The sequence below is a fragment of the Terrapene carolina genome, unplaced genomic scaffold, assembly GCF_002925995.2.
Source record: "Terrapene carolina triunguis isolate 2854851 unplaced genomic scaffold, T_m_triunguis-2.0 Scaffold112, whole genome shotgun sequence".
Classification (NCBI taxonomy): Eukaryota; Metazoa; Chordata; order Testudines; family Emydidae; genus Terrapene; species Terrapene triunguis.
In genome coordinates, this window is record NW_020664463.1 from 14,957,224 (window position 1) to 14,982,931 (window position 25,708).

The 25,708-nt window shown below is 42.2% G+C and overlaps 1 protein-coding gene across 1 annotated transcript in view; it reads left to right on the forward strand.

Annotated features, from left to right (window-relative positions):
* The first annotated feature begins 241 nt into the window (after positions 1-241).
* Positions 242-25,708, forward strand: part of LOC115271210 (tetratricopeptide repeat protein 38-like) — a 26,270-nt gene continuing 803 nt past the window's right edge. Inside the window, exons 1-12 of the mRNA XM_029911662.1 lie at positions 242-274; positions 603-708; positions 3,152-3,323; positions 4,451-4,624; positions 5,683-5,758; positions 7,022-7,141; positions 10,738-10,797; positions 11,472-11,510; positions 12,491-12,572; positions 13,533-13,698; positions 22,611-22,770; positions 23,034-23,107. Coding sequence (XP_029767522.1) covers positions 242-274; positions 603-708; positions 3,152-3,323; positions 4,451-4,624; positions 5,683-5,758; positions 7,022-7,141; positions 10,738-10,797; positions 11,472-11,510; positions 12,491-12,572; positions 13,533-13,698; positions 22,611-22,770; positions 23,034-23,107 — 1,262 coding nt within the window. The remainder of the gene's footprint in view (positions 275-602; positions 709-3,151; positions 3,324-4,450; positions 4,625-5,682; positions 5,759-7,021; positions 7,142-10,737; positions 10,798-11,471; positions 11,511-12,490; positions 12,573-13,532; positions 13,699-22,610; positions 22,771-23,033; positions 23,108-25,708) is intronic.

Genomic DNA, 25,708 nt, shown 5'->3' on the forward strand with positions numbered 1-25,708 from the left:
ATCCAACACATCCTCCCTACTCCAGGCAGTAGCACATCTAGTGCGTGGCGCCAGCATGGTCATTTAGGCAGCTGCATACAACAAGGGAGATATGCTAGATGTACTCACCAGCTGGGCAATCAGGAAAAGGCATTTCAAGAATACATGGAGGTTTTAAAGGGGAAGTGGGTGACTTCCAGTCTCTGTGACTCCTGATCAGTGGTGTTCACAATTGTGACCAGAACTGTCATTGTCGGACATTATGGGACAGCTGCTGAGGACTGTTAAGGTTGATGTAAGTCAAACAGTGTCCACATTTGCACTGCATCAGCCTCAGTAGGTTGATCATGGCACAATACTGTTCAGAAGGTGGTGTCACTGTGCCGCTGTAACAGGGATAAGCACCCTGCTTATGTTGGCTGGAGACAAATTTGAGTATAGACACATGCACAAATAGGTCGACACAAGATAGCTTGCAACCTAACTTTGTAGTGTAGACCAGGCCAGAGATGATTACTTCTGAAAAAAGTTAGTCTCACTTTTTTCCATTGATCTTGTTTACTTTTGAATTTCACTCAGCTGGGACCATGGGGGGTGGGAGGGAAATTTCATTTGGTTTCTAGTCAGTTTCACACTCTATTTTACAGTATGCTACATGGACCAATGATAAGAGTCTAGGGGGCATTGAAGGATCTCTCTCCAAGTTACATGCAGCAGATCCAACTTTTAGTAAGTATAATTTTTTAATTGCTGGATATGCAGTACAGTAGTTGTATATGGTTAACTTATTTCATACACACAACTGAAGGACTGGGTTAGTATAACATTGATTGTTTTCATTTAGAACTTTTTTTAGACAGCCATTTTTCTTCCCTTGAGTATGATCATTTTTAAAAAGCAAATATGAGAAATAGTAAATAGGTTGGAAAAATTGATACCCTATGAACTAAGAAATGTCACAACTAAAAAGAAAAATTCTTAGCTGTCCCAGAACTTGATGGTACATGTTGAAATGAAGGAGAATTTGGTATTAGAGCTCAGCCTTATTATGGAAAGTATATGGTTAGGCCTTTAAAGGGACTGGAGGAGACAAACCTTGCTATTCATGCTTCTCCTTCTGGCATATGAGCATGATACGATTAATGGAAGGAAAATTAATGCCAGGGAAAAAGCATATGAAGAGGAAAGTGGTGAATCTCCGATTGAAGGCACTGATGAAGGGATATCTTCTGATGCTCACTATCTTCTGATGCTGAACATGAGGGTTGAGACTTGCAGGCATTTATTTTATTTTTGCTAATTAAACAGAATACATTCAGTATTACAGTACACTTCATTTAAAGCTGTCATCGTTTATTTTACACCTTCCTGTGCTGTATCAAGATTTTTTGACATCTTTGTACATATACAAAACAAATATGGCTTCCCTGTTGGGCAGTGTGTGTGAACATTACATCTACGCAGAAATAACAAGGCAGGGAATGTACCAGAGGTAGAGTGCCTGCCAGTAGCAAAATAGCAACTTTAATTGCCAAATTTTAAAGACTTGTCCCCAGAAAGGAATGCTGGGGGGAATATTCCTGTATCGAGACAGCCCTACCCTGTGGAGAGACAGTTGGGCCTATGCAGCCCCAAAGGAATGTGCTTCTCTGTGGGCATGTCTACGCTGCAGTGGGGAGCGTGCTTCCCAGTTTGAGTGGACAGGCATGTACTAGCTCTGCTCAACTTACCATGCTAAAAGTAGCAGTGTAGCTGGGTGTAGCACGAGTGGCGGCTCAGGCTAGCTGCCCAGGTATGTGCCCGCAGGTATGTACTCACAGATAGGTTTGTATTCAGATGGCTAGCCCGAGCCACTGCCTGTGCTACCCCCAGCTACACTGTTATTTTTAGGGCACTAGCTCACGCAGAACTAGTGTGTGTCTATCTACCTGAGCTGAGAAGCACTCTTCCAGCTGCAATGTAAATGCACCATGTGTGTTATACATCACAGCCAATGAAAGTAGCTTTATGGTCCACAAGTCCTGAGCCACCTTATGCCCATCTTCTTGCTCCACCTCTCTTAATCCTTTTGCACATCTGCTTTTCCTCTTTTCATTGTAAAGTAACTCTTAGAAGTGCCTTGCACTTAAGTAGGGTGTTCTCCACCCCTGCTATTCTGGTGTTGGGCAGACTGTTAATTCTCCTCTGTTGTTGCCTCTGGCCTGTCCTAAAATAGTTTCTGTGATCTTTATTCCATCCTGTTGTACATGGGTCATTATAGAGTACAGTGAGCAATTAGGATCACAAGCTCTGCTTAAGGAGGGGACAAAGGCAGCATTGATTAACTGCTCCTAATAACAAGGTGGTTGTTTGTGGGGGTTTAGGGGTGTTAAAGAAGAATTTGAAAGTAAAAGCTTTGCTTAAAAGGAAAATTCTAGATTCCTGCTAGTAACTTAGACCTAGTCTATGCTAGAAAATTAGATCAGTATAACTACATCACCCAGGGGTGTGAAAAATCCACACTGCCAGCAACACAGTTAAATCTACCTAACCCTCAGTGTAGACGGCTCTAGGTTGACAGGAGAATTCTCCCACCAACCTAGCTACCGCCTCTTGCGGAGGTGGATTACCTATGCTGATGGGGAAAACCCCTCCCATCAGCATAGGTAGTGTCTTCATTGAAGTGCTACAAGCCCTTAATGTATGGTTGTTCCTTAGCTGCCTGGGCTTTCTGTGGGATCCTAACCAGTCTCTAGCACTACTGCCATCTACTACCTGTGGCTCTCATTTAAACTTATCTCAATAGTTTAGCCTAGAGCTTCTGCACCTGCTAAATTACCTATAGCAGGGGTCGGCAACCTTTCAGAAGTGGTGTGCCGAATCTTCATTTATTCACTCTAATTTAAGGTTTCACGTGCCAGTAATACATTTTAATGTTTTTAGAAGGTCTTTCTACAAGTTTATAATCTATAACTAAACTATTGTTGTATGTAAAGTAAATAAGGTTTTTAAAATGTTTAAGAAGCTTCATTTAAAATTAAATTAAAATGCAGAGCGTCCCGGACCCGTGGCCAGGACATGGGCAGTGTGAGTGCCACTGAAAATCAGCTCACGTGCTGCCTTCGGCACACGTGCCATAGGTTGCCTACCCCTGACCTATAGTGTCTAAATTTTTCCATGCCGCTTTCTTCAGCAATGGGACACGTGATTGCCAATGGCTTGGTTCTGATTGGCACTGGGAGTTCAGTGAGGTTAGACAAAGAGCTGGACGGTGCGATGAAAAAGATGATGGCACTCTTAGAATCGCAACCACTGACTGAGAGGGAGAAGCTACATGTGTCTGCACTAGACATGTTTGCCAGTGGGTAAGTGGTTGGTTTTTAGGGGAGGGCTGGAGAGGGTTTGGTTTTATCATTCAGACTATGTACAGCATGGTTGCATGTTGCCCTTTCTGTTCACATTTTTACTGTTATGTTGGCATCTTTCATTCCACTTAAATGATTGATTAAATGCTTAGTCTAGAATGGAAAGCAGTGCCACTCAGTAGTACAGCTGGCAAGAGATATTGCCTCCTTTTATCTTGGAGATTCACCACAGGTTACTGTCACAGTGACACATAGAAACTGGTTCTTAAGTTTAGCTCTCCCAAACTATATGCATCTAATTAGCCAACAATACTATAATGAAAAATATTTCTATCATGCCAGTATATTACATGTAATTAGTTTAAAGTCTTCTGTATTTTAAAACCTACCAATAATTCCACTATTGGAATAACGATTTAAAACTAAAACCACTCAAGAGGCTAAATCTTTGGCCATTCTAAACGTTGAGCCTAACTTTCCACAGACTTGGATTGTAGAAGCAAAAATACAACAGTCTTGTCTTATTATTCCATTTATAGACTGTTTCAAGGTGTTGGAAGCCCTCCACGAAAATGAGGACTTTGGGGAATTGAATGTTTACAGGAATATATTGAGCTTGCGTATTCTCTAGACAATATCAAACCCTATTAACTTTTGTTATTTGTTTATTATCCACATGGGAGATATTAGCAGTAAAAGTATTTGATAACAAAGGTAAGAAATGAGATCACTAAAGCTCTGACCCATGGTGTTTGGTTTGCATGGCTGGACCCCAATACCTGTGTGGAGCCACATTGACTTTAGTGAGGCTCTCTGCAGAGGTAATGGTCTTCCCACATGGATCAACATGCAGGATCAGGGCCTAAAAGGAACTCCCTCCCCTCTCCCCGTTGAGGTGCATTACTAGTAACAAACAAAGAATACCATATACGGGTTGTCTAGAAAGTGTTCAACTGTCTTCATGGTGCAATCATGTATACTAAGAATTCAGAAGTATTCTTGCAAGCTAGGGAATTGTCAGTAGATTTCCCACTTGCCACAGTAGTATAAATTTAGAAATAATATTAGATTCAGGCAGTTTGGTTATGCTGGCCTTGTCAATAATTAATATGTGTTTTTCTCTCTAGGCGTCTTCCTAAAGCTTGTGACATATGGGATAAGATTCTGCAGGACCATCCAACTGACATGTTAGCTCTAAAATTTGCCCATGACACTTATTTTTATCTGGGATATCAAACACAGATGCGAGACTCTGTTGCCCGTGTATATCCTCACTGGACACCTAATATTCCACTTAGTAGGTATGCAAGAGTTGATCTTCAGATGATGTCTGTGGATCTCTACTTCTGGTGTGCATGTGCTTTGTATGCATAAATTCAGATGTCTCTGGTCAGCAATGTCTGTAGGGGCAGCACACAAACCCTGATTGTTCCTGTAATCTCTATCTGAGGACAGATAAGGGAGTTCTAAATAACCAACCTGGCTTTAAAAATATGCATGTAAGAATTAACATCTCTTCTTGCATTCCTACTGACCCACTGTTCAATTGTTTTTAACTGAGCTGTTTCTTTGAATGTCCTCCATGTTTTTCCACTTATGGGATGTGCCAGCCGGTACAGCCTAGATGGTGAAACCTTCTCATAGCATTTCCAGATAGAACCACTCATGTGCCCTTCCTTTCCTTCCCCTCAGTGTTCCAGAACATTCTGAGGGTGAGGATATAAAAGGATGCATGGTGCTTTGTGCTGCATCAGTTCCTTCCAACTGTAGCAACAGAAGGACATGAACCTCTTCAGATTCCTTGTATCCACAGCTCGCTAACTAGTTTCCTAGCTTAGTTTAGTTACTGTTTTTTAGGGAGTTAGTCTTAAATTAGGTTAGTTAGGGTAAATTTGTAAATTGTTAGTATAATCCTAGATATGTCTTTGGTGCCATCTACTAGTTCTGTAGCAGGTCAGAAGCTAAAGAGGCTTCCATTGACTTCATTGGGGTCAGGTAAATTGCAGGACTTCAGAAGAGGGAAGCAGAGCTGAGGGGGAAATGCAGCCCTGGGATACAGTTGTAAGATAGAGTACTATTGATTTTCTATTGGATAACAATTACAAAGGTCTGTGTGATTTTGTAGTTGGCACAACACATGAATACATGTCTTCTCAGTGTTTGCTGGGAAAGAGAAAGTTGGTCATTTCCTGCATATGCTAATTTTTGTAGGGGAAAACTATTAGATTCTGTGCTCTTCTTCCACTATTTGGTATTACTACTAACAGTGTAAGTGTTATTTTGTATTAAATTATTTTAATGTGTTTTGCAATATTAGCTTCATCTGCTTACTGCTAAATGGATTTTTCTTGTTGTTTAGCTATGTGAAAGGCATTTTCTCTTTTGGACTGATGGAAACTAACCTTTTTGATCATGCTGAAAAGCTCGCCAGTGAGGTAAGCTGGACATCATTGGTACTAAAAGGTTTTAAATTATTAATCTTATTTAGTATACAAATGTTTGTTTGAGAGAGATGGTTTATGACCATTTAAAATTAACTAAACAAAAGTAAGCAACTGTACTGAAATTCATAACTATTCTTGTGCTACATCCTCATAATAATGACTTTGCCATTACAGGTGTTAGCTTTTAAGAACTCAGAAAAGGAGATTTCTCCTTTTTCTTCAGTTTTTGCTGGCTTTTTTAATTCAAGATTGGTGGGGGAGGGGAAGAATGAGAGTGGAGATCAGAAAGAATCTTGCTATGCAAGCTGGAGAGACTAAAATGGAAACTTGTCATTGAGAAATGCAGCATATATGAGATCTGTGTCCACTTGCCATCAAATCTTGGTGAAGGTCACAGAATATCAGCAGTATTCTGATCAGTAGGTTAACCTGATGAGCAACTTGTATAATGCCTTGGTAAATTGGATATACCTCATTCACGCTTTATAAAGATGATCTTATTATTTGCAGTGGGAATGAAAAGCTGGCAACATATCCATATGACAAAGGGCCCCTGTAATTTGAGAAACCTATGTAAAGTATAGCACAAATAGAATCAGTTGACACCTTGGTGTATTTTCAAAGGTTCATTTTTTTGCCAAACTGCTTTTACATGTCAGATTGCTGAAAGTAATAACAAAAATTAAATCTTTTATTTTATATTAAATTGTCAATAATTGAAATTGGGGAAAATTTTACAGATGAGTGGGAATTGTTGGAATGGTAAAGATACATGTATCTGATATTCAGAAGCTAGCGGAGCCTTTGTTCTTGTTATAGGAAAAGTGGTTAACTGCAAGGAATTGTATTATTATTTTCTTTTAAAGCAAGTGATCAGCTCATATGCTCCCCATATGGATGGCGTGGGGATGGCTTTGTGCTGGCCACGTGACTCTTCTGAGGCTGAAGTGTAAGGAGAGTTTGTAGGATGAAGTGTAATTTGGTGGTCTTGATTAAGGCCTTCATTCTCTAAAACTACTGTGTAACTCTTAATCATTGTTAAGCAGATGCCAACAAGTGAACTCCAGTAAACATTTTTCCCGTTTCTGCTGAAACCAGTCTCACAGGATATGATTGAAGTTAATAGCAAAGATATACTTAATACCTACCGTACCTGAGAAAATAGTCTTCAATTTCTGTACTAGTGACAGTTTGTACAGCTATTTGTAATCTACCCAGTACGCATCATGGTGTTTTCTCTTTTCCCACCATCAGGCTTTAGCTATAAACCAATCAGATGCATGGTCTGTCCATACCATAGCACACATAAATGAAATGAAAGCAGACCTGAAGAATGGGTTGACATTTATGAAGCAAACTGAAAACAACTGGAAGGTAAATTTCCTTAACAGTTCCTCTGAAATTGCTGGCCGTGGGGTTTTTCCCCTCCCACTAAGTACTAGTGATTCCTCTTTACGTGCTTTTCATCAGATCTAGTACAAAATGCACAGGAATACTTTCACAAAGAAGAGGAAGCTGCTGCTTCAGTGTGGAACCTTTTTTCGTGGCACTTGGGAAACAGGCAGAAAATGCAACCACAGTTCTATGTTTCAGAAATTCACTCTGGGTATTAATCATGAAAAAATTAGCCTCAGCACTTATGGCTGAGATTGGTAATGCACAATTAAAAAAAAAAATTAGCTACCCCTCCTCCCTCAATAGTTCTATTTTCTTGGCCCGGATAAAGACACTTAAAGGAAATAGATGAAATCCTGGCCTCATTGAAGTCAATACAAATTTTGCCATTGACATCTATGGAAGTTAAGATTTCCAGCACACCTAAGAGAATGGAAAATTATTTACCTGTAATTCTACTTCCCTGAAGGCACCATTCACAAAGGATTCTCACTTCTGATTTAGCCCTAACAGAAAACCAAGAGTAAGAATCCTGTGTAAGATGTTGCCAGAAAACAAAAACTGAGAACTGCTTTTTCATTATAAAGACTTGATGTAGAATTCTAAGATTTCTGTTTCAGCCATTCAGAATTTGTCCTGAGATGAAACATTGCAGACAAGGGGCCAAATTCTCCTCTTTCACACCAGTGTAAATCTGAGAGTTTGTCTGCATGGAGATCTCAGAAAAATTAATCTGCATTAACTAAAGGTGTAAATTTAAAATGGATTAGTTAAACTGTATTAAATGCCTGTATGGACACTCTCAAAGTGGTCTTAATTTGGTTCAGTTTAATTTACTTTTGAAGAGAATTAAGATAAACTGAATTTCTTTTGCCATTGACTTCAGTGGGGTCAGCATTTCTATCCTCTCCTCAATTCATCTTATTTTACCTAGAAATATTGTGGTAAATCCTGGTCTTCAACCAGTGTCTGATCTTACATATAAAATGTTTTACAATTCATAAGCACAAGAAGATTAGACATTTTAAGTCTTAAAGAGACATGGCCAATGTTGGTAGGTCAAACATTTTACATCCCACTTGTGATTTGGATCTTGAGCAACGACTGCCCTGCAGCTTTAAGCAGGGGGATGTTTGGCTGGCAGGCCGAGTGAGAGTGAAGGGAATAGTGCTTTATGACTGGGTGGGGGAGGGGATAGATGAAAACTGCTGCAAAAGGGGCAGAGTGGTCACTGACCCATCCCCTGGGAATGCAGGGTTTGAAAAGGGGCAGCACGGTGCCGCGATCCTTTTACACAGACCAAGGCTGAAGCAGGACCCACCCTCCCTCCCTTTTAGGTGAAAAAGACCAGGTTTCGTCAGTGCCTGCTGTGGGCATTACGCTAACAGCCCCATTTTTAGAGGGGCTGGGAAGGAATTTTTCCCTTACCACCATATTGGCTTGGGTGCAGTTGGGTTTTTTTTCTCCTTCCCCGCAGTGGGTTCAGGAAGGGCTCTGTTCATGCATGACATGATGGGCGGTAGGCCATATGTCACAACTCATTATTTAAATGTAGGGCAGATGTCCAGTGCAGGTACTCCGTAGGGAAGGTATACACTGACCAGATAAATGGCTTGGAAAAGGACTTAAAAAGAGGTGTTCAGTAAAGAAATGAACAGGGGGCAGTTGCGGACTCCTACGATTGGTACGGCAGGGCCTTGTACCTTTTGCTGTTATTTGATTCTTATACAGTATTCATCTAGCAGGCAGGTCTAGTCCAGTGCGCCTTTTGGACACTCAACAGATTGCTGTGGGAGAGGTCCGTGAATTCCCCCTCTTTGTTTAGCTTCCCTTGGTCTCAATAGGCTGCAGCAGTGTTTCCCCTCTTTGGACACATTTCCTGAGCACCAACTCTCAGTCTGTTACCTCTTTGTGGAAACGAAGCCCCAGAGGCCACTTGACTTATGCCCCCAAGACCACCACTGACCTCCAGAGTACCCCCCTAGCTTAAGCACACCCTTTCCCAGAACTCCTTCCGAAAGAGGGAACCTTCAGGCCCCTCTTCAAGGGGCTATGTGGTAGGTGTAATCGCTTAACACACAAACAGGCAGACACTTTACATACTGTCCCTCCAAGCACTAGAGAGTTCCACTATACACAAGGAGCAGAGTTGTATAAAAACGGTCTAAAATGTTTTTGGGTTGTTTTTTTAAGTTAGAAATATTAGGAATATCACGATTGGAACTATAAACAGAAATCTTTCTGAGTGCTCATTCAAAGTTCAGGGATGTCATTTTAGAAAGCGCTTTTTAAATTCCCCCTGGCAGAATGACTTTAACAGAACAACAACAAAAAAACCCAAACAAACAAGAACACCCTAAAAATGTAACCATAGACAATTTGAGTAACATTTTCAGAAGCACCTAAGTGACTTAGGGGCCTAAGTGCTAGTTCACTTTTGGAAATAGGACTTAGGTGCCTACATCACTTAGGTGCTTTTGAAAATTTACCTTCTATCCTCCCCAGCAAGAGAGGTGTAGATTTTGCATGGACTTTCTTGCTGGTTAGTTTTATTTTGACCAATACATTCAGGAGCTGCTTGGCTCTGTATTATTGTTTTATTCTCTTCACCCAAACTGATCCACTAATGAAATAAAGCAGTTTGCCCTTTTTTTCCTTCCTCTGAATTAGAGCAGCCCACAGGACTGCACTGCCTTGGGCAATTACAGTTTAATTGTGTATGACACTCATAATTGGCAGCACTAAGCAGCTATGTTTTATTCATGGAGGGGGACCCAATAATCTTACCTGCATGACATTTGAGACAGATTATTGTATAGGCCGAATTTAGTAATGTCATTTTTATGTCCGACGCGTAACCACCTGACTCAGTAGTCCTTTTGCAGCTTAATATTAAACAAGTGATGATAAACTACTGGCTTATGTAAATATCATAAAATGCTGACATCCTGAGAACACATGTGCTTCTCAGAGGTTTATATTGCAGTGGTCACCTCTTAAATGAGCACATTGTCCTCCTTGTGATAAGATGAATTTTAACCGCCCCGCTGTGCAGGAATAGGGGGGTTTAGAGTCTTTGTGATTTTTGTGCTTATTTGAGTTGTCATAGATGTATTGTTGACGCAGATTCTTGGCTGTTACATTGGTGGAAGCCTGCTGTTTCCAATGGGTTTGTGCCAGTGTGATGGAGAGGAGTATTTGACCTTCGGCTGTCAGCTTGTGGCTGGACAGAAAGGTGTGAAATTAGTCCTGTCAGTTTGGAGGTTTTCCAATAAAGATGTTGCAGAATGAGGTAGAGTCTGAGTCAAAATGCAGTTCTGCTCTGAAAAGTGGCTCTGTAGAACTTGTATTGTGAGATTCCATATTTGTGTGTGTCTCTACCCACAAGGAGCAAGTGTATTGAATAAGAGCGTTCCATAGTTAGTTTTCAGAATGGAACAATCATGTATGCTCCTTGGTTCCAATATCCACTGATCTATTATGCCCTCTGATTTATTGCAGGAGAAGAGTGCCATATAAAATCAGCTGGAATATGAGTTTATATTGGAAGTAAAATATTTTCTCTCTTTTCTCAGGACTGTGACATGCTTGCTTGCCATAATTATTGGCACTGGGCTTTGTATTTCATTGAAAAGGTAGGAGCACACTTTTACATCTATATGCTGTATGCTCCAGGTGGATGAATAGTCTCATATTAGCAGGCAGTCCTGAGCAAAAGGGTATGGACTGCTTTATTCCCTTCTTAATATTTGGCTGTATTTATGAATATACTGCAGTATAATTTGTGGTGTTTGGTGCTTTACTAAAGTGTTTTCAAAAGTGATATTTTAGAAGGAAAAAATCTAAAATAATCTGTACGGGAATGCAGAGAAATTACTGAGATGAGACAATTAAATATTACATTAAAAGCAAATTCACTAATTTTGTGATAGAAAGATGAACCCAGTTCTGTAATCTTTGCATATGCAAAATTCCCATTGAATTCAATACAGAGTTTGCCAGCAAAAAGAACGTAAGGGGCTGGAGTTTGCAAAAATTACCTGAGACTGACCAATAGGGCCATTATGTTAAAGAATCAGAGATTTTATGTTGTTAAATTCTCCCTATTAAAAGTATTTCAGATGTATTGAAACCCTTTACAAACATATTTCTATCGAGCGTATTGGGTTGCAATACGTACTATGTTTTTATGTAGGATGATTTCGGGAGCTCTTTTTTCAGATACTGAGATTAGATATTGGGAAGAAGAAGAAATAATATGGATACTGTATCCTAAAGGTCATCACACAATCCTCCTTTGCTTTTACAGGGTGATTATGAAGCGGCTTTGACAATTTATGACAATCATGTGAGTCTAAATCAATTTTGTTTTAATTAAACAAACTTCCAATGAGAGAGGGTGCACCTGCCTCATTCTTCATATGACACAAAATATATAAAGGTGTGATACCATTTTCTGGTTTTATTTTTAAGTGTTTAATTGGCATTTTAGAGAAATTATTCAACTCAACTGGGAAAATTACATACGAGTTATACAGGTCATCCTAAACCAGTGCCAAAAAAACCTTTTCTATCACATCATCATATTTATATTTTGTTCAGACCACATTTTAGAAACTACTAATTTTTTTAGTGTTTTCCAATTATTTTTATTGGTACCACTTTCATATCCTGTTATCTTTAGTCACATTGTCTTAGTTGCTATGAAGAAGCCTTAAGGGCACCAGAAAAAAATATAGATAATTTTTAAAAGTTTAACATTTTGTAAAATAGTTTTTGTATAGGTCTAAGGTATCATGACTAAGACTGGATCTCACAGATTAACTACCAAGCCAGTTACTAGTTTGGCTCCAACTTCCTTTGTCATGTCTTTTTTCCTTTTTAGGTGACTTGTTGAAGTTCTCTCCTGCGTGAACTTTAGAGGAATTTTTCTAAAATAATTCACAGTAAATTAACTAGGAGTCAGCATAACAAGTCTGTTTTGGTGTTAAACTTTACAAAAATATCTTGTCCTACCTAGTAACTGTTGCAAAGTATAGTAGAACTTATGGCTCCATTTTGGGAAACCAGAGCTCATAGGAAAAAGCAGTTTTCACACTCACTGTATTTGATTTTATAAATGGGAAAACAACAGAGAGAAAATAATATGAATATTATGTGTGGATTGTTGTATTTCTGAAAGATGTGATTAGGATTGTTACAAAATAGCTCTATCTGGAAGAGTAAAGAGACAGAAGTAATTTTGAACTGTCATAGTAAGTTTGACTCTCAAATTAACTTCCCACCTAAATATATGTAATGCAGTTTAAGAATGCTTTCTGATTGCAGATTGCTCCCAGATGCATGTCAAGTGGAAGTATGCTAGATGTAGTAGATAACTGCTCCATGCTGTACCGACTTCAGTTGGAAGGTAAAGAACTGTTAGTTTTTACTTCAATTCTACTTGTTCTTCTTAAAATGGTAAGATAAAACTCCTCCTTGTGCTCCAACATGCAGAAGAAGATTTACAAAAATATATAGAGCAACTCTGAGCAGTGGGTTATTTTAGAGAATAAATATTTGAAAGAGCTGCTGTTCTTGGGAGTTGAGTTTTAAGTTTCTATTAACATGCATTACCATTATTTCTCCCTAGAGTTTACTTTCCTGTGAGTACAGAGTTCCATTCAACTAAGTTAACATAGATCACGTTCTTCTTTTTTGGCAAATTTCACTTTCTCTGTCCCCAGAGATCTGTTTTTCAGCCTCAGTTTAAAAGGTCATACATATAAACTGTTAAACAGCTATTGGCTGCTCTTATAGTCAATATCAAGCCAACACTAATATTTAGTTCTTAATTTTGATATTTGAAATAAGTAGTCCACTATAGGTATTGCATCATTCGAACAGTTCCATGAGACTAAATATACAGCCAGCAGAGTTTTTACTTTCTAAAGTAAAGATGAAGTTAGAGTTCCAGAAAAAAATACTAGTTCCTAAATTGTAAATAATAATTTTCACAGAACTCTGCTACAGCCAGTCATGCTGCACATATTTATATATACAGTCAAGTATTAGTAATCAAATGCCACAGACAAATCCAGAATGACAACTGTGGGCATTATCCTCCTTCATCTGTGTTCGGGGGAAGTCATCTATCCCATGAATCTTATCTAAAGGGGTCCAGGACATCAGTGACCGAAGGTGTTTTTGGAGATAAGCAATAAAGTACTTGCTCAAAAGTGGGAGATATGACACTGAGTGGTAGTTTACAAAGTCTGCTGTATTGAGAGGTGGTTTTTAAAGCTTACAAGGCTGAATGAAACTGGAAATATATGCTAAAGAAATTGCTTTGCAGTGGAGTCTTATTTTAAATCACATATTTTACTCCTAGGTGTAAAGGTAGGAGACAGGTGGAATGAAGTTATCCAACTCACAAAGAAACACTCCAAAGATCATGTTCTGTTTTTCAATGATGTCCACATTCTCATGTCTTCGCTAGGGGCCAAAGACCACAAAACCACCAATGAGCTCTTAACAACTCTTCAGGAACTTGCAAAGTAAGTAAGTGAATTAAAATGTTGTTCTGAATACATGTTTTTCCATTACAAGGTTTATTAGTATTATAATTAATTGCTTCCAGTTTGCTAGGTACCATAATATTTTTTTTTTTTTTTTTTGGTTTAGGCTGTTATAACTTGAACTCTGGTTTCAGCAGGGTGTTGTCTCTGAAGTTATACAATAAGGATTTCCTAATGGTTACTTTTTACTGAGAGTGTGTGTAATTGTCTAGAGTGTGTATTTAATCTTGTCAGAGAACAGCATTCTCATCCCAGCACTGTAGGTTTTTTGCTTTGAGTGGTTGTGGCATCTTAACCTGTAAACAGGGTTGTTTTCCTTACAATGGTATATACTAGGGATGTAAGTGTTCATTGCTGAACAGAGGCATTTCTCTTGTAAAGTAGTGAACAAACTTTACAAAATAAGCCAACTACCTATAAGGGCCCTTTTTGCTCTGCTGCATCAATTTAAAACATTGTTCTGTATTCATTACCAGATATCTATAAAGTGTCCATATTGATAATCCTATATTTGCTATAGGTATACAACAAATTATCATTTTTACATGAAATGGAGTTTAAACTGCTGCCAAAATAATTTTGCTAAGATTTGGCAGTTTGATTCTTCAATACTAATTTTAATATTTTTGTATTTCATCAAAATAGAAAAATATTTATCACATCCTTGTTTATGTATGGAAAAAAAAATATTTCTTGCTCTTATTTTGCTATTGATCACCATCACAGGCAGTATGAGAATGACAATCCACTCTTACATTTTTCCTGATTTTGTTTTATGTACACAAATTTTCGGTGGGTGAAACTGATTTCCCTTCTTTCTTCAGAGTACAATCTGAGCCAATTGGTGCTTTTTACTTCTTACCTTTTGGGGCCAGATGCAAGACATTTGTGGCATAAAGGTACCTCAGAACACTTTGAAATGGACAGGGCTAGCAAATAGGTAGCCACCTACAATGGCAGCTGTTTTCACTTCCAAAAAAAAGGGAGAGCATGTGATTTGTCTTTCAGTTTGCAGAAGAGTAGAGTATTCTGGAGGGAGAAAAACAACAACCCTCCCCCACCCTACACACAGCTTAGTAAAAATAGAGCTGGTTTATACATAGCATTAGAAAAATGATAGGGCCTTTATATTATGGTTCCATTTATAAATGGTGTATAAAAGGTTACTATGTGATTAAATGATGTTAAAAGCATGTTACAGAGTTATGTGTTAAAGATGATTATAAGCACAGTAGAAAGTGTTTTAGATGAGTCATGGTTATAAGCAACGTATTGAACTCTTGGAATCACTAACAATCTTCCAAAAAAAGAGTAATGCCTGCTACCCTTTTTAGAAATGGAACCTTAATATCAAGTGTGACCGATTTTTGTTTTGGACATAAAGTTGCAGAACAACTCTGATTCACATTCTGTGAATATGATCCACTGAGGCTTTAAGAGATCAAGCAGAAAATGTGAGAAATGTAGAGTTGAAAAACCGCGTAATCTGGTTTGCCTACTACTAGCAGATCATGATGGACTTTTTTTTCTTTTCTACTGTCTGAGCTGTAGAACTTAAACTTTAGTGGATGGATATTTTGTAGAACATTTAATGAGTTTACACTTAGTACTGCTAACCCTTCACCCAGTGCTACAGTACTTTGCTCTGCTTGTCTGCCTATCTTTACATCTTTTATTGTAACATTGTCATTGTTGTAATTGCTGTGCAGTGCAATAGTTTGAACCATTATAACACTTATGCTTTATAATGTAAATAAAGTAAAAATATCTTGATATGAATAGGCATATTTGAAAAACTAAATATCCAGTTAAACTTGATGTTTACTAAGCCAAGATGTATTAAACTGGACTAGTTGCTCATGTCAAGAATATAAGTTACATTACCTATTTTAGAAACTATTTGTATTTGTTTAGATAACCATAAAATTCTAAGCAACCAACAGCCTGCTCTATATTTTCAAGACTTTCTATTATAGACATGGGATGAGTTTGAAGGTTTTAAAGATATATTTGTATATTCTCTTTGCTTGCAGCTGTACATTGCATATACATTTTTACCTTCTGAGTTTTCATAAACGTAGTGTGCCTCTTTATCATTATTCATTTGTATTATAGTGCCTAGAATCCCTAGTCATGAAACAGGACCCTGCTGTACAAAAACAAAACAAAAAGAGAGTCCTGGGCCAACTAGCTGACATTCCAAGTAGTTTAGGAGTACTGTCTCTCAGCTATTTGTTGTTCGCTCCTTCATCAAATTCAGTAGCATAAATTTAGCATTCCATTTCCACAGGGTTAAGCTGTTTTATGTAGTTATAAAGATTTCTAATGGTCATATACTAACAAATCTAGAGCTAAGAAAATGCTTCAACTGACAACAGATAACTATACAAATTAAATTTTATACAGAAACCTATATTCCATAAGACAGACAGACAGGCACAGCTTAATTTCGTTTCCCTTTGTTTTATACTGGGAATTGGTAATAAACTGGATTAATGAATAATCTGTTCTACTGGGTCATTAACCTGTTGACTCTTCCCCTCTCTTGGGTGGATCAGTGTGCAAACAAAATTCTCCATTGTGTTGTGCTGGGGTGGGGTGAAATCTGTTGAAGTTGCTGGGTGTAAAACCTGCCTTTTATTCAGGATAATGTAAGAATCAGTTAGGCTCCTTTTGGAATAAGATAACTGAAACAACAGGAGCCATTGCCCAAAGCTGGTCAGAAACTGAGCTTTGTGGATGCAAAGGTTTGCTGGATATTGGTGGGTGGGTGGGTGTGAGCAGCACTCTGACAGAGAAGGCAATCAAAAAGCCAAGGACATCCAGAAAAGCACTTGTAGCATGACTCTGAGAAAAATCTGAGAGCGCTTTCTGGGTAGAGTGCTGGGTTGGCTGGAAAAAGAGGTTGGGAATATGGAGCAAAAAAACTGGCTTCTGTTGTATGTTCGTTTCCTATTGTGTTGAGGGAAACAGGACTCTGTGTACATTCTTGTTAATAAACAGGTTTGCATCAGGAAATATCTGACTTTATCATTAAGGCTGCAAGTCTGTCCTGCAGGTCACGGAAGTCACGGATTCTGTGACTTTCCAGGATCTCCATGACTTCTGCAGCTGCAGTGGCCAGCGTGGTTGACCCCTGCAGGGGCGGCCCCGGGGCCAGCTGCTGGGGCGCCCCTGGGGCCAGCAACACTGGCTGCTGCTCGAGCGGTCCCGGGCAGCTAACTCTGGAGCAGCAGCGGTCCCTGGAGGCAGTGAGCCACCGGAGCAGGGGCCAGCATCGGTCCCCCTGGAGCCACAGAGCAGCGGTGCCCGGGGGCCCCCAGAGCAGCTAAGATTCAGTCAGGGGTATTTATAGTAAAAGTCAGGGACAGGTAACGGGCCATGCTTTTTGTTTATTGCCTGTGCCCTGTCCATGACTTTTTTACTAAAAATACCCCTGACTGAATCTTAGCCTTATTTATCATCAATATCTCCTCTGAATGGAAACAACCTGCAAGGCCCCTGATGATTGGCTAACTACTCAGGTCAAAAGAGGTTATAGAAAGGATGTTTTCACTTGTCCAATTAAAATACTTAAGATTTCAGAATTTTTAAAGTTACAGCAAATAAGGTTCTTCTTTGAGTATATGTCCCCATGGATTTTCAGTAAAGGATATGTGCACTCCCTGGCATTCTTGATCAGAGACTGCAAAGTAGCGTCTATGGGCCAGCGCCTGCGCACTGCAGTGTCTTGTGCTTTGAATGAGGACAAATAAGGAGATGTGAGGCCACTGCCACTTAGTTCCTTCTCAACCACCTGCAGCTCAAGGTGGAGCATTCTGCTGTCCGCAGCATTCAGCTTCCTGCCTTTCACCTTGGGAATCCTTAATTTCTTATTTACTTCATTATTTTATAGTTTCTCTATTTAGTTTCATTTGGTTACTCTTTATTTTATTTAGCACTATTGTGCTTGCAGGGGCAAGGAGGGCTTCCTGACTTCTCCTCTCTTTATTGACCTTTCTTTTGTGCCAGAGCACAACTTGTTACGCCCAAACCCCCAGGTTTTAAGCCCTGTCAGACCTGCCATCAGTCCTTTCCCCATAGTGACAGACACTCAAGTTGCCTGTGGTGTTTGGGGGACTCCCAGGATCCTTCTAAATGAAAGGTTTGTCTGGGTTTAAAGGGTAGAGTCAAAAAAGACAGGGAAATTAGACGTAAGTTCCTGTTAATAGAACATGATCTAACTCTGGAGAGGTCTGCTCCCCCCCACTCATGCATTGGTCTCTATGTCACAGGTCGCCTTGGTCTCCATTGTAGTCTTGGTTATGGCCCCAGAAAATAAAACTTGAAAGAAGAAACAAACTCCTTTTCCCTGCCTGGAGAGGTATAAACCATTAAACCCGCTCTCGGGAGACCTCTTGTCACTGTAAGGGTACAGTAGAGGCACCGACTGAGTCCGGAACGGAGGGATTGGTACTGTGGAAGAAGCCCCACTTGGACAACATACCTACCACCAGAGTAACCGCCACGGTTGCACCACTGACAGCCCTGTGTGTATAGCAGCACTGCAAGGTATCATCTATGCCCCAGCACCGGCAGCTCAGTGTACATCTAAGGTGGGAGATGATTCTACAACCACCTCCGTACTGCAACAGCCTCCGTCTCACCAGTCAGCATTTCCACCTCCAGTACCGACACACACTTTGTCTGAAGGCTATCAGAGACCTCCACCTCCTTCCAGGTTCCTTTCTTCAGAGGATTTCATAATCTCTGATGAGCCTGAGTCTCCAATACTGAGTTGATTTATTAGAGCCACCTCTCCAGTGCCACCCTGACAGCTGCAAGTTGAGACTTGCTTAAGTCACCAGCCTGGTTAGGACAATAGAGAGCCACCCCCCTTTAGCTCAGAGGAGGATTCGTGGGACTCAGAGATCTCGGTACAGGATGTTATCCTGGTACCATACTATCCTACTCACCTGAGTCCCTTTCATGAAGAGGATTCTAGGGTACTACCAAATACCATAGGCTCAGTGACTATGGTTTTCATTGGAGTCCCTTCCCTTATCCCCCTCCCCAGTGGGGTTGCTGTGACTCAGAGGATCCCTACAGTGACCAGTACTATTGGATACCTGAGAAAAAGTCATTGGTATTGTACCTGCAGACTGTCCTCTGGTACTGTACATCACGGTACTGCGCACTTCTCAGGTACCAGATGATATACAGGAAGAGAAGAGTTTCAGGTCAAGTACATCTCACCTCCCTCTGTAAGGTCATCTCTGGATGAGGCAATAATGCCACCACTGCAGTCCTACACTGGTGATTTCAAAGCCTTTCAGGACTTCATGAAGAGGCTAGTGGATTCTCTTCAAATCCCATTTGAGGAAATCCAGGAGTTGAAATGTTCCTTGGTGGCCATCGTGAATATTAACCCATCAATGAGGCATTGTTATCGCCCGCATACGCCCTATGGCAAACATCTGCCATAATGCTATTAACGTGTAAGTGGGCAGATAAGAAATTTTATTAAAGCTAATGCTAAAATTATATAATACATAGGTTAAGAAAAGAGTGTCTGTACAGCTGGGTATAGTGCTTAAATTATCCAAAAGTACAAAGGTTGGTTTAAAAGTAATACAATACATATAGTACATAATCAGCAATAACCCAAATAAGATAAATTTAACGATACAATTTAGATATTAGCATCCAAATATTCGGGTACATCACTCATGAAAAGTTATACAGAGAGTTGGTTGTGGAAAGCAAATATATCAATAAGTGAAGATTGTCCCTCAATAATTGAGAATTTAGGATAGGTTGTCTGTTAGAAGATGCAATCCATCAGGGAAGTATTTCAGTTACTTTCCCGACTGCACTTCTCATCGGCACTCCAGCTCATCTCTCCTGGTATTGCCGATGTCCGGTGGTGTGTTCTAGATAGATGTCCCTTGACCACCTGATGGCATCTGACACCATGAGTTGCCACATCAGCTGAGCGTAGCGTTGACCGATTCCGTATTCTCTGAACACTCGCGCGTTGCTGGGGTCCCATGCACTCAGGGCTCTGACGATCAGCGCGTGAGTTTGAACCTTGTAGCCCCTAGCTCTCAAGGCACATCACCTCAAACTACATCCCACCGAAAGGAATGGAGTACTACTCCCACCCCAGCCCCAATTCTCTTGTAGTCAATGCAGCCAACGAGAGAAGCAGCCAATCTTTCTCTAGGCCTTTTCCATATGACAAGAAATCCAAGCGGCTGGATTTGCTGGGAGGAAGAGCTACTCAGCAGCTGCTCTCCAATTTTGTATTGCCAACTACCAAGCCTGAATGGCAAAACACAACTTTAACACATACTCCAAGTTTACACACTTTGTTGAGCACTTGTGACAAGACCAGAAAGATTCAGTTTATCCCCTGGTTGCAAAAGACTTCCTACCAGCTGGTCTACTGCGGCTGAGACAGCCTCCAGGGCCATGGTGGTGATCATGAGAAGAGCATCCTGTCTCCAGTCCTTGGGTCTTCCAAGAGAAGTACAGAATAACATGGAAGACCTGCTGTTTAAAGGGCCTAAGTGCTTCAGTGAACACACAGACTCCTCCCTCCATACACACACAGATTCCAGAGCGATGTTGCAGTCACTAGGGATTTATGTGCCTGTGATTAAAAGGCACTTTAGTAGATCCCAAACTGCTCAAAGATCAAGATCATTCCAGTACCATCAGCACACTTTCCCTAAGTCTCAGGAGCGCTTCTGGAGACTGCTGAAACCACAAAAATGGGGGCCACTCAACCAGACACTCCCTATAAAAGGCACTTTTGACACCTCAGTTGAAGGCATCAAGCAGCCCACTCCATCGGATCAATTATTGTGTGACTACCCTGCCTTTTGGAGACCAACTGTCCCACTACTTACCAGCCTGGGAATCGCTCACCTCAGACAAGTGAATATTGGAGGTTGTCAAAGTGGGTTACTCTATTCACTTCCATTCCACTCCTCCCTCCCCATCCCCTTTAGGGATGCTTCTCATGAGGAAGTCCTAAGATAAGAGGTTCATTCTCTTCTTGTCCTGGGAGCAATAGAGCCAGGTTCACTAGAGTTCATTGGAAGAAGGTTCTATTCCTGTTACTTCCTTGTTCCCAAGAAAGATGTAGCGTGGAGACCAATTCTTGACCTCAGGAACTTGAACAACTGTGTCCTAGCACAACACTTCAGAACAGTGATACTAGTTACCATAATCCCATCCTTAGATCCAGGAGACTGGTTCATTGCCCTCAACCTACCGGACACCTACTTTCATGTAGCCACCCACCCCTCACACAAGCACTTTCTGTGTTTTGTAATAGGGGCAGATCACTGTAAATATTGAGTTTTCTCTCTTTTGGACTGTCCACAGCCCTGAGGACGCTCACAAGGATTCTTTCAGTGGCAGCCACTTGCCTCTGCCACTGGGGACTATGGGTATTCCCATACTTGGACAACTGGCTTCTCAGAGGCCGGTTGCCCAAGAGGTCCACTTGGCAATGTCCAGGGCATTAACACTATTCCGATCTCTGCGCCTCGTATAACTCTGTCCTTATAAAAGGTGGTGTATGGTAGGTCAGCCATCTGCGCTCCCAGCTCCCCCATTCATCTTGCTGAGGTGATGGCAATTAGGAATGAAGTTTTGAGGGAGAGGTGGGGAAGGGAGCAGACAGCCGTTGGTTCAAAGAGGGCTCTCCTTAGGGCATTTAGAACCAGGCTGAGGTTCCACTGTGGAACTGGGTGTCAAATCGAAGCAAACATGTTGTGTAGACCCTTCAGGAATCTGGCTGCGATAGGGTGGGCAAAGACTGAGAAGCCCTGGATGGATGTGGGCCAGATGTACCCTGACAGAGGCTCATACGATGCCCCCCTCACTTTCTCCCAAGGGTGTCCTTTGAATATAATGTTAACCAGGAGCTTCCCCTGTCAGTGTTCTGCCCAAAACCGTATGCCTCCATTCCTTGAACATCAAAAGAGCCCTTGCCTTATATCTAGACAGGACTAAAACCTTTGGGCCTCTCCTGGGTTATTTGTGTCATTCATAGAAATGAAGAAAGGTCAAACCAATTTCCACCCGAAAGCTGTCTAAGTGGGTTTTGGGTTGCATCTTGACCTGCTGGTGTGCAGCCTCCTTCCTGAGTAACAGCACATTCCACTGGCACTCAGTCCACTTCTGGAGCTCTACTGAAGGATGTTCCCATAGCAGAAATCTGCAGGACTGCTATTTGGTCTTCTGTCCATACTTTTGCCAAGCATTATGCCGTCTTACCTCTGCCAAAGATGAACCACCTTTGGTGATGCAGTCCTACAAACTGTACTGGACTTCAGTCACTGTTTGGGAGTTTTCAACCATGGAGCACCCACAGGGACATGTACTCGAAGAAGGAGCGGTTACTTACCTTATAGTAACTTGAGTTCTTAGGTTTTGTTCTGATGAGTGCTCCACCTTTCACCATCCTTCCACGCTGCTGTGGATCTTCTGGCTTCATGGTCAAGAAGGAACTGAGTGGCAGCCAGCTTGCACCTCCTTATATACCCTCATTCAAAACACAAGGCACTGCTCTGTGCAGGCCTGCAAACTACTTTGCAGTCTCTGAGCGTGCACAAGCGCATGTACATCCTGCAGAGCAGCATCCTTAGGGATAAAACATCTCTAAGAACACAGTTACTGTAATGTAAGTAACCTCCACATTTATTTAGCAAAATGTGTGTGTTTAGCAGAGTGTGTGTTTGATTTGGTTCCGTGTAGCACTGTTCCTTAAACTCAGTGAAACTAACTTGTGCCGACAGTATCATGCTGCAGGAGATGACAGAGCAGCACTAAAGAATACAAGTGCTGCAGTCTGACCTTCTGCTTAGTTGGCAGTTAACTCCTTTCCTGTTCTGCAGAGCACCTGGTGAAGACCATGAGCTGGATCTAGCTCCGAAGTTGGGGTTGCCACTTTGCCAGGCTTTGGTAGAGTTTGACAATGGAAATTATGACAAGACAGTAGAATTACTTTATCCAATTCGCTACCAGCTCTTACAGATCGGAGGCAGCAATGCTCAGGTAAAGGGGTTGAAGGGGTTTTTTTTAATTGCATTTGGGTAGGGCTTGTTTACACTTCCCTTTTAGTTTTCCTTTTCTAAATTTGTGATAATTGAGACAAATTTACAAATAATAAATACTGTGTCTCAGCTGCTTAATGTTGTTGGGAGAAGTAGATCCCTCCTGGATGGGTTTACCCAGCCCCTAGAAACCAAGCAATTGTTACTTGCAGCATTTATTACTAAATATTAACTTATGTTCATTTTTGTGACTTCTCTTGTCAGAGGGATGTTTTCAACCAGCTATTGATCCATGCTGCTTTAAATTGCAAATCAAAAGCCCATCAGAACCTGGCCAGGTGAGTACCACTTGCTAAAATACGGACTTCTGGATTCCATGATATATATCAATAGAAATAGTATTTATGAAAGCAGAAATTGTCAATGTTTTTAAACATTGTAAATTGTAAGTAAAATTATATGCTAGCAAAACTAAAGCTATGTAGTATTACATTTAATGTTTTAGGGCACAATCTGCAGCAATTGTCAAATATTAACTTTGTTCAGCTGCTACAAACTGAGCTGGTCAATGTTGTCAGTTCATTGGCAGTCGATAGTTCAGCTACAAGAGACTGGTGAAGGCTGGGATCCAGGCTGCGCAGAGGAGGATGCATCCCCGGCCACAGAGGAGGCTGCTCTGCTGCTGAATGGCTCCTACCTGGACATGGAGCTATTCAGCAACAGGGTGGTCTCCTCCTCCTCCTCCTCCTCCTCAGAGTGCTGACTGGAGGGTCTCTGCTCCACTGGGCCAGGACTGCAGCCTTTCCCGCACTTTGTGCCTGTGGGGATCAGGTGTCACTGCCCCATTCACACACCAGTCAGGAGTGTGGGAGCTGTCCCTGGGCAGGAGCTGCTCAGCAGTGGAGTGACCTCCCCTCCCACTGGGCCAACACGACCACAGCCTCCCCAACACCTTCTGTCTGTGGAGATTAGACTGAGTGTGTCACTGGCCCCACATAAATGCAGGGAGCCTTCTGCTGCTCCACTCTCACAGCCCCACTCTCTCTCATACCCGTGACCGTGGAGCTGCAGAGGGCTACCTGCATGGCCACAGGACCAGTGACACCCGATCCCTGCAGGCTCAAGGTGTGGGCAAGGCTGCCGTCCTGGCAGGGCAGAGCGGACGTGACAGCGGGGCTGCAAAGGACTCCCTGCATTTTAGCAGGAGCTATTCAGCTGTGGAGTGGCCTCCCCCATGGCCAGGGGCTCCTAGTCCTCCTCCTCGCAGTCCTGGCTGGGGGGGGTCTCTGCTTGGCCCCGCCAAGATAGTTGCCTCCCCCCACACTTTGTGCCTGCAGGGATTGGGTTTCACTGGCCCTGAGGCAGCCCTATACAGCCGCGCTGTTCTGCATCTGCTCCCTCACTCCCATGACAGCAGAGCTACAGAGGTCTCCCTGCGTTGCCACTGGGCCAGTGGCACCCAATCCCTGCAGGCACCGACTGTTACCAATTGATTCTTCCTCCCCCACACCCCCAATTTCAGTGTGTCAGCTGAAATCGATGTTTGCCGACAGTTATCAGTTAAAGTGGAATGCTGCCAAGCCTAGTTATTGTCAAGCCATATTTCAGCTCTCCGTTGTGCAGTCTGGCACAAATCACAAGAGCTGCTCACGTGAGCAGAGTAGCAGACGTGTTTCCCCATATTGAGGCCTATTGAAGGAGGCTACCTATGCAGACCAGCAGAAAGAATTGCAGCCTTAAGACCAGATTCTCTTACACTAGTCTGACACCAGAGTAGCTCCACTGACTTCACTGGAGTTAGTCCTGATCAACACAAGTGTAAATGAGTGGTGAATCAGGCCCCTAGCTTCTAAGTAATGAAAATCATTCCAACCTTCCAGGTATAAAGAGATTCTTGCTCATTTTATTCATTTTCTTCTTCTATCTCCCTGTCAGAAAACCCTTATGATCAAAACTAGACAACATGCAGACATTAGTTGGGGGTGGACCATTAAAAGTACAGTAACTCCTCACTTAACGTTGTAGTTATGTTCCTGAAAAATGCAACTTTAAGTGAAACGATGTTAAACGAATCCAATTTTCCCATAAGATTTAATGTAAATGTGGGGGGTTAGGTTCCAAGGAAATTTTTGGGGGGCAGACAAAAAGCATTATATTCTGTACAGTACTGTACTGTTGTGGGGAGGTGCCCCTGGCTTACCCCTGGGGCTCAGGGCTGGGGGTGCAGGGTCTGGGAGGGAGTTAAGGTGTGGGAGGGTGCTCAGCGTGGGGGTGCAGGGTCTGGGAGGGAGTTAGGGTGCGGGAGGGCACTCAGGGTGGGGGTGCGGGAGGAGGCTCAGGGGTGGGGCAGGCAGGAGGTGCAGCTCCTGTTTGGTGCAGGGGGTGTGCAGGTGGTGCTGTGCCGCACCGCCCCCATGGCTGCGATTCTGGGAGCTGTCCCCCACACCGGCAGGCAGGGCCACCCAGAACGCAGGGGCTTTAGGGGCTGCAGGGCCCTGGGCTAAGGGGGCCCTGGCCTGTAGCTCTAAAGCCCCTTTCGGAATGCGGCCCTGTGAGCATGGGCTGGAGGACTCAGGAGGAGCAGGGGCAGCCGCACAGCCAGCAGCCAGAGAGAAGCGGCGCTTTCCCCTTCAAAGTGCCGCTTCTCTCCGGTCGGCTTTGAAGAGGAAAGCGCCGCTTCTCTCCGGCTGCTAGCTGTGCGGCTGCCCCTGCTCCTCCTGAGTCCTCCGGCCCGTGCTCGCAGGACCGCATTCCGAAAGGGGCTTTAGAGCTACAGGCCAGGGCCCTGGGGCCCCCTTAGCCCAGGGCCCTGCAGCCCTTAAAGCCCCTGCGTTCCGGGTGGGGGGGGCAGCTTCCTCCCTCCCAGAAAGTCCTAAGCACCACCAAACAGCTGTTTGGCGGCGGGGGAAGCGCTGGGAGGGAGGAAGGTGGGGGGGGGG